This window comes from Papilio machaon, chromosome 20 (assembly GCF_912999745.1).
Source record: "Papilio machaon chromosome 20, ilPapMach1.1, whole genome shotgun sequence".
Classification (NCBI taxonomy): domain Eukaryota; kingdom Metazoa; phylum Arthropoda; class Insecta; order Lepidoptera; family Papilionidae; genus Papilio; species Papilio machaon.
This window is the reverse complement of record NC_060005.1, coordinates 7,139,352-7,153,979: the sequence shown is the minus strand read 5'-3', so window position 1 is coordinate 7,153,979 and position 14,628 is coordinate 7,139,352. Positions and strand designations below refer to the sequence as shown.

The window sequence follows — 14,628 nt, the reverse complement described above, 5'->3', positions numbered from 1 at the left end:
TTCATTCTTATCGTCGTCAACTTAGTATGATATTTAACTATGATACATATCGCGCGTGGGCACGTGTGGGCGCGGGGCGGGGCGCGTGAGGGCGCGTGGGGGCGCGTGGGCGCGTGTGGGCGCGTGTGGGCGCGTGTGGGCGCGCGAGGTCGCTAGGCGGAGAGGTCGCCGTGGTCGAAGAGGTCCTGGTCGTAGAGCGCGGCGCGCACGGTGCGACCGCCGAAGTAGCGACCGTCGAGCGCCGCCGCCGCCGCCGCCGCTTCTGTCGCGGGCGCACAAATATCAACTGTTTACTTACAACTACAATTCTTATAAATATTACTTTTTATCAAAGGTGGCATTGACTCCGTGAGTCATTCATTACAGAAGTTAACATTTTGATTAGCGGATTAAAATTTAAAGTTAACTTCAAAAAGTGCTAACGCTTTAGTCACTTTCGTTAAACTCGTGCGAGGTGAGTGAGACACGTGAGGTGAGTGAGACACGTGAGGTGTGTGAGACACGTGAGGTGAGTGAGACACGTGAGGTGCGTGAGACACGTGAGATGTGTGAGACACGTGAGGTGCGTGAGACACGTGAGATGTGTGAGACACGTGAGGTGAGTGAGACACGTGAGGTGTGTGAGACACGTGAGGTGAGTGAGACACGTGAGGTGCGTGAGACACGTGAGATGTGTGAGACACGTGAGGTGCGTGAGACACGTGAGATGTGTGAGACACGTGAGGTGCGTGAGACACGTGAGGTGAGTGAGACACGTGAGGTGAGTGAGACACGTGAGGTGAGTGAGACACGTGAGGTGAGTGAGACACGTGAGGTGCGTGAGACACGTGAGGTGTGTGAGACACGTGAGGTGCGTGAGACACGTGAGGTGCGTGAGACACGTGAGGTGCGTGAGACACGTGAGGTACGTGAGACACGTGAGGTGTGTGAGACACGTGAGGTGCGTGAGACACGTGAGGTGCGTGAGACACGTGAGGTGCGTGAGACACGTGAGGTACGTGAGACACGTGAGGTGCGTGAGACACGTGAGGTGCGTGAGACACGTGAGGTGCGTGAGACACGTGAGGTACGTGAGACACGTGAGGTGCGTGAGACACGTGAGGTGCGTGAGACACGTGAGGTGCGTGTGACGTACCTTCAGGCTCTGCGAACTGCACGAATATCTTGACGTGCGCATGCGCCGGGTCGTCGTCGTCGCTCTGCCTCTCATTGTAGATGACGAGCCGCTCCACGCTGCCCCACTTGGAGCACTCCTCCTGTAACACCCACGTCATGACAAATCTTACATCGCGGCGTGCTTTGCGACGGCGACGGTTACGTTTGACATCAGAAGGAATTGTCAATGCAGTCAAAAACGAAAATGCTACAATTATAGCCAGAAAAATAAAAAAGAAAGAGAAAACAAACCTGTATCTCGTGGTGCAGCGCCTCATCCACCTCGTCGGCGGAGACCATGTTGCGCAGCAGCACAGTGCGCGAGGCGCGGCGACGCATCAGCCTCTGCAACAGACACGGACACGTCAGCGAGCGCCGGGGCGGGGGCCGGGGCCGGGGCCGGGAGCGGGGCCGGGGCCGAGGCCGGGGCCGGGGCCGGGGCGGGGGCGGGGGCTCACCTGCATGACGAGGTGGCGCGCCGACTGGCCGGAGATGGAGAGGGACTCCTGCTGCTGCAGCGTGTCGGGCGAGGTGTCGAGCAGCTTGCGCTGCAGCGCCGCCTGCTGGCCGCCCTCGCTCGCCGCGCCGCCCGTCGTGCCGCCCGCCGCGCCGCTCGCCGCCGCGCCCGCCGCGCTCTCCATCTGCGTGTGAAATGTGAAGATTATACTCTCGTGGCCTCGCAACAACTGTATGCCTTAATTCAAAATATAAAGCAATAAATAGTGAACAGAGTGATAATACTGTGCAGTAGTACAGTGTCTGCGCCGGCGTGATGACATCACATGAGATGCTGTAGAGTGTGTGACCTACCTGCGCGTTGCCGCGGGCGGAGACCGGAGGCGGCGGTATGACGACGCCGGGCGGAGGGATGACGGCGGGCGGCGGGATGGCGGCGGGCGGCGGGATGGCGGCGGGCAGCGTGCCGGGTAGGGCGCCGGGCAGCGTGACGGGCAGCGCGGCGGGCAGCGTGCCGGGCAGCGTGACGGGCAGCGGCACGGGCAGGGAGGCGGGCAGGCCGGGCAGCGAGGCGGGCAGCGAGGCGGGCAGGCCGGGGAGGGCGGCGGCGAGCGTGGGGAGGGCGGCGGCGGGGGAGAGGCCGAGGGCGTTGAGTTTGGTGAGGCCGAGGGCGACGGCGTTGCTGGCGACGGCGTCCATGGCCTGTATCTTGGCGGTGGCGGCGGCGGCGGCGACGGCGGCGGCGGTGGGCATGGGCGCGGCGTGGGGGGGCCCGGCGAGGGCGGCGGGGGGGGTGATGGCGCGCCCCACTCGCAGATATTGCCCGCCGAGGTCGAACAGGTTCATGGAGGAGATGGCCTCGAGCGCGGCGGAGAGCGTGGAGTACTCGATGAAGCCGTAGCCCTTGTGTTTGTGAGCGGAGGAGCCCTGCGCCAGCTTGCAGTAAGTTATGGGCCCGAACGCTTCGAACACGCTGGACAAAGTTTTCAGTACATAAGTATTCAGAACGTAAGTATTATTGTCGAAAGCGTGAGATTAGGTCTCGTGATATGAAGTGGGTGTGGGTGCGATGTAGGGCGTGTGTAGGGCGGGAGGAGGGCGTGTGCAGGGGCGAGAGGAGGGCGTGTGTAGGGCGGGAGGAGGGCGTGTGCAGGGGCGAGAGGAGGGCGTGTGTAGGGCGGGAGGAGGGCGTGTGCAGGGGCGAGAGGAAGGCGTGTGTAGGGCGGGGCTCACTTCTTGATGTCGTCCTCGGTGAGCTCTGGGTGTATGGAGGCGACGTAGATGCGGTTGTACTGCTTGGCCTCCTCCTGGATCTCATCGATGACAGCCTGCGCCTGCGGCATGTTGGACGGCCGCCCCACAACCTTTATGTTCCTGTTAGTGAACAATTACAAACATACTTAATTGCTTGATAAAGACATACCAAAGTGAAATTACACTTTGTTATCGTTGATAAATATAATTATAAGTTCAATATCCACCGCAGGTGAGGTTGAGTCCGGAGACATACAGTATGAATCACACAGGAGGTACACCGGAAATAATCAATTATGCACCCCCAATGTGGAGCACGAAGAAATAAAACCACCCAATGCTGGTAAACAAAAAGTGATTTATTTGATTGATATATTGCCTTATATTTGTTCTTAGATACCTGACCAAGCACGATCTACATACATGTGTGGTCACCGAGTGTGCATTGTGTGAGACTCAGTCTTCTAGATTTCCCGCGTGCAGTGTTATTTTGCACAGAATACGTGTACCCTACATTTTCTTCTCATTGTTGTGCAATCATATAATTTAACGCACACGGTCGTTGATACGAACAATAGAGATCCCAAATGATGAGGGATCTCCAACCGGTTTCTTGCGGCGCATGATAATTACATCATTGAAATGACTGCATCAAATACTTTAAGTACAGTAATAAAAGAAGACAATCAAGAAGTTGTACGATGTCGTATTTTATCTTATTGTACTTGTGTAATGTAAAATACGTAAATAAGTATATTAATTGTTGACTCTAGTGACTGAATGGTGAGTGGTGAGCGGAGAGCGGTGAGCTGTGAGCGGTGAGCGGTGAGCTGTGAGCGGTGAGCGGTGAGCTGTGAGCGGTGAGCGGTACCTGCCGCCGAGCATGACGCCGTTCATCTGCTCGAGGCTGAGCTGCGCCGCCTCGGGGATCTCGTACTCGACGAACGCGAAGCCCTTGTGCTTCTGTGTGACGGGGTCCCAGGACATGTTGATGGACTTGATGGGCCCGAACGGCAGGAACGCCTGCCGGATCGTGTCCTCCTTCAACTCAAACGATATAGATCCCACGTACACTCTGTTTAAAAATATTATATCCCTTACTACTTTGCGACACGACACATATGACATGGAATTAAAAATTTAACGCCGTCAGATCTTTTCAGCTATTTGAATGTTCACAGGCTCGACCTGCCGCAGCGGGAGCCTCCAGGTATCGCTGTCATCACTCGGCCGGGGCGGGGGAGGGGGCGGGCAAGTGTTTGGGGCTCACCTGCACATGAGGGCGAGGGCCTGCTGGCGCTGCACCTGCGTGCGCTGCGATGCCATCTGCTGCTGCTGGTGCGCGAGCGTCTGCTTCATGAGCACCATCTTGATGCTCTGCTCCATGGCGTACTTCTTGGCGCGAGACACCGCGTCCGCCTGCTCCGAGCTGAGCCGCGGCAGAGACCCGCCCAGGATGGCCGGCAGAGTGGAGCACTTGGCGCCCGGTCCTGCACCACACCGCATTATTCGTATAAATACTTTTAGGTAGAGAGTATAGAATCGATTAAGCCGAGGTCAAAGGCCAACATACCCGTGTAAACATCTCCGACTTGCTGCAAGTCGTAGACCGGCGCGGTGAGGAAGCCACCTGCAACGCAAGGGTCAGTTCAGGTCGAGTGGGGGGCGAGTGCCGGACTGCAGGGGACGCTCGCACTCCCGCTCGCACGCCGCTCGCCCACCTCGCACCTCGCATCTCGCTCACTCTCACACATCCGACATTCCAAGGCGGAGCCCATTCACACGGCACTCAAGCGGGGACGATGTGGAATAAATGAGTAGGTACATTGTGCGGACGAAGTGGCGCCGCGTCGCCGCGCAGGAGCATCGCGGCTGACGCAAAAGCGTACCAAAAACCTAACTTATATCTAGCCTGTAACAGAAAGCAGAACACTGATCACTGATCACTGAGAGCGGTCGAGAGAGGAGACGTCGCGTCGCCGCCGCGCCCGGCGCCGCCCGCCCGCGTCCTGCAACAGCGAGCACACGCCGGCGTTAGAGCGTCGCACACACACTCCGCCTTCGCCCGCTCCGCACCCACATACACCTGCACCTCTCCGCGCTCACTGCGCTCCCTTCGCTCTCCGCCTACTCACCCGGACCCAGCGCCGCCGCAGCGCCTGCGCCGCCCTGCAACTGAGACAGCAATCGTCACGCTATGCTCGTACCAAACACATCCTGTCGCCTCTCAATCAACACTTCTTTATAAAGTAAGGAAATAATTCCAACTCAAATGGACTTTGGCAATAACCGAAAAAAAAAATATTGATACGTTTTACAGATATTGCAATCAACATAAGCCAAGTTACTTTCTTAGTGATAACAATTTTTTTTTATATTTAGGCAAGGTCATGGTCAATAAATAAATAAATAATAACTTGACATTGCAATCTTTACTTATAGAATAATCTTATGACTTCTAGCGCATGACTACGGAATTTAGAAAAAAAAAACTAAATTAGTAGGATATGCGTTATTCCAGGCTGTAATCTATCCCTATTCATTATCATATTTTATCTAGACTAGATTGGTTCAGCCATTCTAGAGTTACACGATGACACATTCATCCATTCATCTAGACTTACACATTTATAGTAAATATAACACACTTGCACAATTTCAAACTTGTTAAAGTCAATAAATGAAAATGGTGCTTTAGTTATTTATGTAACCTGTCACAATGAAAGATGGAGAAAAAATCAACCAATCACAAAGTCATCACTCAACCTAGTTTCCTAATCTTAGGTTTTAGATATACAGTCAAACTGAATTAAATGAGATTCAAAGGAACAGCAATGTTTTCTTGCTTACAGGGGTTGGGAATAGACAGATTCTTGTTTATAGAGTACCCGCTTACACCAGTTTGACTGTAGTCTCTTCTTATTCTCAGAACACTAAAATTCAGTGTGTACATTCTGAAGGAGACCGGAATAGGTATGTGATGAGCGAGAGTGTACCATCCTTCAACTGCTTTGTATATTAAAATTGGTGAGATGATAGTCTTGCAATAGTTTAAATAGATTAACATAAAAAAGGTGTATTATCTTTCATATAAGCACACATTTTATAATATCATTTTGGTGACGAAAGCGTGAAATATAGCCCTCAGAAAAATTTTATGTGCATTTTATTTCAACCTAAATAACTTGAGGCTTATTTTTCACTATTACTTGTTTCGCTTTTATATGCTACTAAAACGTAACACTAATAGGTTCAAACTGAATAAGTAAAACAGTCACGCTTGAATGAAAGTGACATGCATGGCTTCGCTTCCGAAATGTCAAACTATGTACTAAATATAACCTAAAAATCCGTTCTAAAATAACTTACTACATTGCATAATTTAATTCAAAAAGTTTGAACACAAAGTAAATACTGTATGTTTTACTTTATTTTTCATTGAAAAAAGAAAGCGGTTAAAACATCTACTCACCAACTCCATTTTTGCTTACGCCCGGATACTTTTTTCTAAGTATATGAAGTTGCTTGTCTTGAAAAAGAAACTGAAACAGAATTCTGAGTTAGTTGTAGATATTAGATTTATATCACTTGTACAAATTACGAGCAGCGTTAATTCTCGTTTATTCTAGTCTTCACAAATCACAAACGTACAACACAAACGTCAAGTAAAAGCGAATTCAAACGGTCAAAGTCAAAAAGTCAAAGAGTAAAAGAACACGGAGTGGCAAAGAGTGTGTAATGCTTCTTCGTAAGGTCCGATGATATCTTGTGGCATCGTCGGCTAAAAAGGGCATTTCGCAGAAATTTTACAATGAAAATAATTATATGTAAAGTAAAAAGATTATGATTATCAGATTTCTTTTGAGATATCAAATGTATTTTTTTCCTGTACAAAAATTTAGAAAACATGAATACATTTTGTTAATTCAATAGTACGAAAACTCACTGGGTTTAAGTGTACTCGCTGGTGGTTTAGTTTGATTGAAAATTAACAAATTACAGAAGTCATCTACTTAAGTTAATTTAAAGAATGATATTAAAAAGGATCAAAAATATATGAAATAAATAGCAAAACCTATGAAAACATATTAGAGTATGGAAAAAAGCTTATTTTGTAAATATTGGTATTAAACATAGCTAACACTAGGAACAAAAGTGGCGGAAAATTCTCTGCCTGGTTGCCATGAGGTCGTCGCGTGAGTGTAATTGCGGTAGTCCACCCACGTGGCATGTTTTTTTTATGAGAGAAGAGGGCAAAAGAGCGGCGGGAACACCGAGGTGATCATCGACGCCCGTGAACATATGCAACACTAGAGTAACTGCAGATGCGTTGCCGGCCTTTAAGAAATATATATGCTCGCTTCATGAAGGACCCTAAGTCGTACTGATCTGGAAATACCGCCGAGAACAGACCATTCCACAACGCGGCGGTGCGCGGCAAGAAATTTCGCGAGAACCGTATGTTGTGGAATGTCAGCCATCCAGATGTTATGGATGGTACCTGGCGGTCTGTCGGGTCGTCCGATAACGAAACTCGGCGGCAGGAATCGTTCCTTACAGTTCTTCGGAACACTCCCCGTGGTATGTTTTGATTATTTTGCGAAATTGTTGAAGTAAAAAAATACCGCGACTACTTGTATTTTTTAATAGTATAAGTTTCAAACGAGCAAGCGGCCGATAGGCAATCAACAACCTGAAATGGATAGGGGATGGAGTACAGAACGCTAAAAAAGGATACTTCAATTACGACCCCCCCCCCACGCCGAACCTAATTTCCCTTCCCCACCCTTTCCTCATAAGTAATAAGTAAAAGGTAGTAAAAGGTAGTAATAAATAATAAGTAAAAGGTAGGAGGGGGAAGGGAACTAGAATTGCGTACAATAGGCTTCGCTACGCAAACTCATCTAACAAAACTTAGAATACCTTCCACTTCACGCGTGTTTTCGTTGTGGTCGTGACATTCTACAGATCGATCGGGCCATTCGTGCATCAGCTAATGCTGCTTCAGGCTCTACCATTGTTTAATCTACTTGTGTATATTATAAAGAATTTTTTACAGTTTACTTATTGCTTTTTAGGAAACAAGTTTTTATAAAAAAGTATTCCTTGTTAAAGCGGATTTTATGTCCGTAGTCCGTTTTTTAATTTGTTTCAAATAAAAAAAGGCAAAAGGTAGACAATATAAAAGTCAGCGTTGTATTAAAATAACTTATTCCTTAGATACCGCGTCCATTGTACCCTTTTCTTCTAATATCTTCTGAGCGCGAACGCGTCTTTGTCTTTCCCTGTCCGTGAGCGTTCTCAAAGCAACTATTGTCATTTTAATCAACTTGTATCTAAATATTGTACTTGTAGTTATTATACTATTTAATTGTCAAATGTATGCAACATTTATAGAGGTAAGTGAAGCCAAGATCAATGTTTATGCTAGTGAAAAAGTATATTGATTAATTATACAGTAATATTAAATCAGTGTGCACCCACAACAGTGTAGTCCTTGGCCTATCGCCCCTTGTCTATCACAAACATCTGTGATAAGTTATCGCCAAAGTATTAAATTTGTACAGCGCCACTACGGAGTGTAAAGTACAAATCTTATACAAATTTTGAAAAATTATGTACATTATTTTACGATTTTTTCTAGTTTAGCGAGCTAGGCCCGTTGTCTGTAAATACTTGCTTTACAGGGATAGAACCCTTCACGTGTCGTCGCGTCGCTTGCAGGCGCTTTCGACGCATATTGCGATAGGATACAGTACTGGTATACAAATAAACTCACTACAACTAGAACCTCTCTGTATATATGTACATTAGATATACAAAAATATGTTAAAACATAATAACTGTACATAAAACAAGTAAAGATGAAAAAGAAAAAGGTGATATAAGTAGGTGCGAGTTCCGATTCCACTGTCGCGTCCGCGAGTGAATGTACAACAAAGAGAAACAATCGATGTTCAGTCAAGAAGTTGGAATGTTGAGAAAAGTTTTGAATGTTGAGAGTACGGCATAGATCTGATGCTGACGCAGACGACGGAAGCGGCGGTGCTGCTGAGGTGCGGCGGCTGCAGACATTTACTCATAAAACATGAATATTCGAAACTTAAATGAAATCGCGGGTCAAAGACTAAGCCGTGGACTGTAAGTGGTAACAAACTTTAATTAAACTTAACGTTTGCGACACCGAGAGAGATAATCTGGCCAACTATTACACCCGCCTCTGCAATTATTCAAACTTTAATGGATTTAAACCTCGTCTTGGGATGTGCCTTATTAAATAATGTTCTGTTCTGACGCCGCCGGCCCACTCCGCAGCCGAATTCATTGCGCTAAGCTTTAATCCATAACTTATCCTACTAACTAGGACTAAGCATCTCCATCTTTTTTTTTATAACATTGAACTAAAAAAACATATGGAACTAAATTTTTATTTTATGTATTTACATATCTAGGTAAAATAAAAATATAACAAAGGTTGTTAGAGTTTTTCTATTTATTGTTCGGGTTGTGTATGAGTATTAATTTGGAAGAGAAGAAAATGACCTCGCAAAGGTATTACACCGGCTCGCCGATAACGATAAATGAAGCGCACGAGCATAAACAAACACAGCACAGACTGCGCACGACATCAATGTATCCATACTTTCTATAGCTACTCTTTGCACGGCAGTCCCAGTCGACGTGCGCTCGTGGTCTCACGTTCCGCTCTCCGCCAGACGTCAGCCGTTACTTTTCGCCGTTGGTTGTGTGGCGCTCTGCTGCTTGCTATGGTATAATTGTAAGTAAAAATTTATACGACCTCCAAAGTTATCACTGTAAAAATAAATCAGAGTAAATACATCTAACAAAGATTGTATTACATTATTGGTGTCGGGTGGCGGATGTCTTCATCAATTTAGAACTGGTTTCGTAAAATTATCATTGTACATATTAAAATTCATCAGTTCGTGCATATTATGGGATGAAAGCTATAGATTTTATTACATGACTAGCTTTTACCCGCGACTCCGTCCGCGCGGAATAAAAAATAGCAAACGGGGTAAAAACTATCCTATGTCCTTTTCCTGGTTCTAAGCTACCTGCCCACCAATTTTCAATCAAATCGATTCAGCCGTTCTCGAGTTATAAATGGTGTAACTAACACAACTTTCTTTTATACATATAGATATATATAGATTATAATATTATATTTTGAAGGTATGACTACATAATTAAATACAGATATAGCTAGAACATTGCTATAGCGGCATCAAAATTGCATTTGTATTTTCCATAAATTCCGTATTTAAACCAAAGATAATGGAGAAAGGGTAATGTATGTAATGTTAACATTATGGGAACTTATTTTTTTGATTTCAACATATTAGAATGTTGTTTTAGAAGAGCGAGAGTACGATGCTTGCGACTGTGGTGTGCGCGCTGGCTGCGCTGATCGCGCTGTGCCTGTATGGGAGCCGCGCCCATAACTACTGGCGGCAGCGCGGCGTGCGCCACATGCGCCCGCTGCCCTTCTTAGGCACCTATGGCAGCGTCTACTTGATGCAGAAGAGCACCACTCAAGTCGCCACCGATGCTTACTGTAGATTCCCCGAAGAGAAAGTCGTCGGACAGTTCTGGGCAAGTAAGCCGCAGCTTCTCATTAGAGATCCAGAAATCATAAAACGAGTTCTCACAACCGATTTCGCTCATTTTTACCCTCGTGGACTGAATCCTCATAAAGAAGTTATTGAGCCACTCCTGCGCAATCTATTCTTCGCCGATGGCGACCTCTGGCGTCTACTACGGCAGCGAATGACACCGGCGTTCACGAGTGGCAAGCTGAAGGCCATGTTCCCACTGATAGTTGAGCGCGCAGAGCGGCTACAGGTGCGCACACTGGCCGCCGCGCACTCCGGCCGCGAGCTGGACGCGCGCGATCTCATGGCGCGCTATACCACAGACTTCATCGGCGCCTGCGGTTTCGGGCTCGACGCGGACTCGCTCAACGACGAGAAATCGGCGTTCCGGAAACTCGGTGCCCAAATATTTTCCTTTGGAGCCAAAGAAGTTTTCGTGGCAATGATGAAGGAGGTGTTTCCCGAGTTGTGCAAGCACATGAAATACTTGTCCCGAGTCGAAGGCGACATAATGGATTTGGTTAAAAGTGTTCTGAAAAATAGAAATTACGAACCTTCAGGAAGAAACGACTTCATAGATCTACTACTGGAGTGCCGACAGAAGGGAACGATAGTGGGCGAATCGATCGAGCGCATGAGCTCGGATGGCAGCGCGGCGCGCGCCGAGCTCGACCTCAGCGATGAGCTGATAGCGGCGCAGGTGTTCGTTTTTTTCGCGGCCGGCTTCGAGACCTCTTCGTCGGCGACCAGCTTTACGCTGCACCAGCTCGCCTACCACCCGGAGGTGCAGCGGAAGGTGCAGGAGGATATAGACGCGGTTCTCAGTAAACATGACAACAAACTGTGTTACGACGCAGTGAAGGAGATGACTTACCTTGAGTGGACATTCAAGGAGGCTATGAGAATGTTTCCGTCCCTCGGTTTTTTGATAAGAGAATGCGCAAAAAAATTCACATTTCCCGAAATCAACTTGACCATCGACGAAGGAGTCGTGGTGATGATTCCAGTGCAGGCACTGCACAATGATCCCAAATATTTTCGCAATCCGGAAGAATTTAGACCGGAACGATTCAGCCCCGAGGAATTCCAATCTGTAGAAAAATTCGTGTACCTCCCGTTTGGCGCAGGACCGCGAGCTTGTATCGGTGGGTGAATTTCTTTTGTATTAAATTTAAATTAAGTAGACTACCTTTATTGCAAAAAGGTGAGTATTAATAAGAAAAAAATCCCTCTCCTCCGAGGAGGTCATCTCCTCTTCCCATCCTTTCCTTTTCAGGAAGTGTTGGGAGGGAAGAGAGGACTCAAGTTTGGCCACTCTCTTTAGACGAAACACGGAAGTACTTCTATTTCATGTCTGTCCTCCGTGTGGTCTTGATGTTGCACCGGTCGAGCGGGTATTTGAAGAAGCGACTCATGTTGTTGCGCACCCTACGTCTATCAAAAATAAACTACTTGATCAATTTTGGACAGTGAATGTAATAGTAACACTTTCTGAATGTCTTTTGAGGTATTATTTTTTAAATTGTAATTTTTGCATTATTTCAAATTCGATGAAAGCATCATAAGTTTAGCCGCTAACAGTACAATCGTTCACACATGTGTTAGCAATAGCAGTTTTTACGGTTGCCCTGTTGTCAGAGGTGTTATATGTGTGTCGTGTGCAGGCGAGCGGCTGGGACAGATGCAGTCGCTGGCGGGGCTGGCGGCCGTGCTGGCGGGCTGCTCCGTGGCGCCGGGGCCCAGCACGCGCCGCAGCCCACGCGTGAACCCCGCCTCTGACATAGTGCAGAGCGTCCGTGACGGTCTTCCTCTGCGCTTCATACCGCGAACACAAAAACCTTTGTAGCGACGTTCAGAGTAAGTAGATTCTAGAGTTGATGATCATTAGGTATATTTGATGAAAGACGTTATGTATTATCTATGTTTCTGTGTGGGTATAATTAGAACTGATATCTAGATAAGAGACGACTCCACTCAAACCGGCTGATGACGTTACAGTTTGTGGTTTGTTGTGTGGGATAGCGGATTAATGAAGAGTATATAAATTAAAGCACACAGTACAGACTTAGAAGACAAACACACTTCATATCAACATCCGACAGGTGCCGTTTTAGGGTGAGGTGTAGGCTGACGACTGTTTCGGCTCCTGGCCGCTGCCCCTGTTAACAACAAGTACAAAATTCACCGCAGGAACGTTAACTTATGTTACCTACTTTAATGTTATAAGGTTGTGAAAGTTACTGTAAAGTTCAGAACCGAAGATTTACTGACTAGTTATCATAAAAGTCCGAAAAGTAATGTGATCTATGTGTCTTTTGAGCATTAACCATTCACTTGGTAAATTACATGATATATTTCAAATACATGGTAAATATCGATAAACAGCTGAATAACGTTATGTTTTTAGTGTTTCGTACTTCAAAAGGAAAAACGGAAACCTTATAGGATGGATCACTTTGTTGTCCGTCCGTCTGTCTCTCAAGACCCTTTTTCTGAGGATTCGTGAAGGTATCAAGCTGAAGTTAATATCAAATACTTAGGTCTACTGCCCCTTTAAGCTGTGAAAAAATTTGGTACGAAGTAACCTCTTGTAGCACAGCTAAAGGAAAAAATGTGAAAACCGTAAATTTTACTCTTATGCCTTCATGTTTGTACGGAACCTTCGGTGCGCGAGACCGACTCGCACTTGGACGGTTTTTTTTTTCAATTAATGAAATGATCTTTTTATGAATACAATGTATAATGTGAATCTGCTGTTCATTGACATTTACCACGTATTTAAGTCTTGAGATTTATCCAGTGAATGGTGTAAAATGCTCGAAATAAACCAACATCGCATAAACTTGTAGGGCCTTTACCATAACTAGTTAATGAATTTTATGTTTTACCGGTAAATCTTAGGATTTATTAGTACATCTAAGTTCGTGCTTTTATTGTCATATTCATTTCTAATACATGAATAGTTAAATCTTTAGTACTACATAAAGCTATCAACATAGAAATTATAATATTAATAAAATATTGCATTAAAGTTGTTTTTATTAGTATTTCGTGAGGTAAATTTAATTCTCGCGCGTAACTTTGATAGTAATTATTATTTATTTTGTTATCATTATATCAACATGTTACAGAGTCATTTCATTTTAATGAGAACATGCTACTTTTATGTCTGAAATCAATAAATTTTTATTTAAATGATTTACGTTTTTAATTTTAATGTTAGGTATGCGCTTGCAATACACAGTAGTGGGAAAAAAGTTAATACTTTAAAATTTAAAACGCCGGGGAATGCCGAGAAATAAACTTGTTTTTTTTTCGTAAATATATATTTAGTTTAAAGTTTTTACTTAGTAGAAGAATACTTTGTAAAATAGTGCAAATTATACTTAGCAGAGTTTATGGTAATTAGCACTCTAGTGTAAGTGAAATAAAGTTTAAAGAGTGTTGCAACGCAACGCGTTAATGGAGATGTATCTTTAACTGTATTTTCAAATACATAATAGTAAGAGCAAAGCAAAATTTGATTATTTAGTAGTTGATACTAGCTGCCTTGTAATGACAGAAACACAGTGTCACGACACGGGCACGGGCACGGGCACGGTGCAATCAAAAAGTTTTATTGCACATAAAAACGCTTCACATTTTTTCAATTTGTTTAAGCGCAAACCTTTAGCGCTCCTATTATACTCTATCAAAATTTCAAGAACCAGAAACTAGAACAAAAAATCTTTACCTACTATGTTTATACAAAAGTATATAATAATAGTAATAGTATCCGTTTCTAGTTTTGAAGATTTGAAAATAAGAGGTTTTTGGTTATTAATAAATCTAAGTGTTTTTTAATTAACATTCTTAGCAGAGTGCTTACAGAACGCAACAGTGAGGAGCACGGAGTTGCCCCCAGCGTGCGGGGTGACGGTGGCGGCCGAGTTGTGACGTCACTGGTGTCATTGTTACGCTCGTGTTCACATTTAGTGACATGTCGCGAGTCACTGATTGAAAATTCACTGTCCAATGGTAAACGTAATCGTTCGTACGTTCGTATCTTCCGTTGCCACACTACTGTTACATTGTTGAATGCTCTATGACTGATATCGCTTAAGTAAATTAAGTCCAATCTATAAGGTATAGTTTTATAAATATAATT

The 14,628-nt window shown here is 45.5% G+C and overlaps 2 protein-coding genes across 3 annotated transcripts; one reads left to right on the top strand and one right to left on the bottom strand.

Moving 5' to 3' along the window:
* Positions 1–109: 109 nt before the first annotated feature.
* Positions 110–6,545, bottom strand: LOC106720642 (poly(U)-binding-splicing factor half pint). Its single transcript, XM_045682860.1, has 11 exons — positions 6,338–6,545; positions 5,001–5,040; positions 4,439–4,495; positions 4,136–4,355; positions 3,737–3,940; positions 2,845–2,985; positions 1,966–2,584; positions 1,614–1,727; positions 1,408–1,500; positions 1,136–1,256; positions 110–262 (listed from the first exon to the last, which is right to left on the bottom strand). Exons 1-11 carry the CDS (start codon positions 6,344–6,346, stop codon positions 153–155), a joined length of 1,728 nt encoding a protein of 575 aa, XP_045538816.1. The 5' UTR covers positions 6,347–6,545; the 3' UTR covers positions 110–152.
* Positions 6,546–9,541: 2,996 nt separating this feature from the next.
* On the top strand, positions 9,542–13,471 carry LOC106711527 (cytochrome P450 6B6). Of its 2 annotated transcripts, none has more exons than XM_045682858.1 (3): positions 9,542–9,643; positions 10,249–11,626; positions 12,146–13,471. In XM_045682858.1, the coding sequence occupies exons 2-3, from the start codon at positions 10,261–10,263 to the stop codon at positions 12,325–12,327; spliced, it is 1,548 nt and encodes a 515-aa protein (XP_045538814.1). In that variant the 5' UTR covers positions 9,542–9,643; positions 10,249–10,260; the 3' UTR covers positions 12,328–13,471. The 2 variants fall into 2 exon arrangements, with proteins under 2 accessions (XP_045538814.1, XP_045538813.1); XM_045682857.1 differs by having other exon boundaries at positions 10,246–11,626.
* Positions 13,472–14,628: the final 1,157 nt, after the last annotated feature.

What these genes read in the sequence shown, in the direction of transcription:
- LOC106720642 (XM_045682860.1), bottom strand. An exon ending in GGCGTCATGCTCGGCGGCAG is followed by an intron (nt 2,986 to 3,736) that starts GTACCGCTCACC and finishes GTTCACTAACAG; the next exon opens with GAACATAAAGGTTGTGGGGC. An exon ending in CGCGCCACCTCGTCATGCAG is followed by an intron (nt 1,501 to 1,613) that starts GTGAGCCCCCGC and finishes TGTCTGTTGCAG; the next exon opens with AGGCTGATGCGTCGCCGCGC.
- LOC106711527 (XM_045682858.1), top strand. Translation starts at nt 10,261, where the DNA reads ATGCTTGCGACTGTGGTGTGCGCGCTGGCTGCGCTGATCGCGCTGTGC. An exon ending in AGGACCGCGAGCTTGTATCG is followed by an intron (nt 11,627 to 12,145) that starts GTGGGTGAATTT and finishes TGTCGTGTGCAG; the next exon opens with GCGAGCGGCTGGGACAGATG.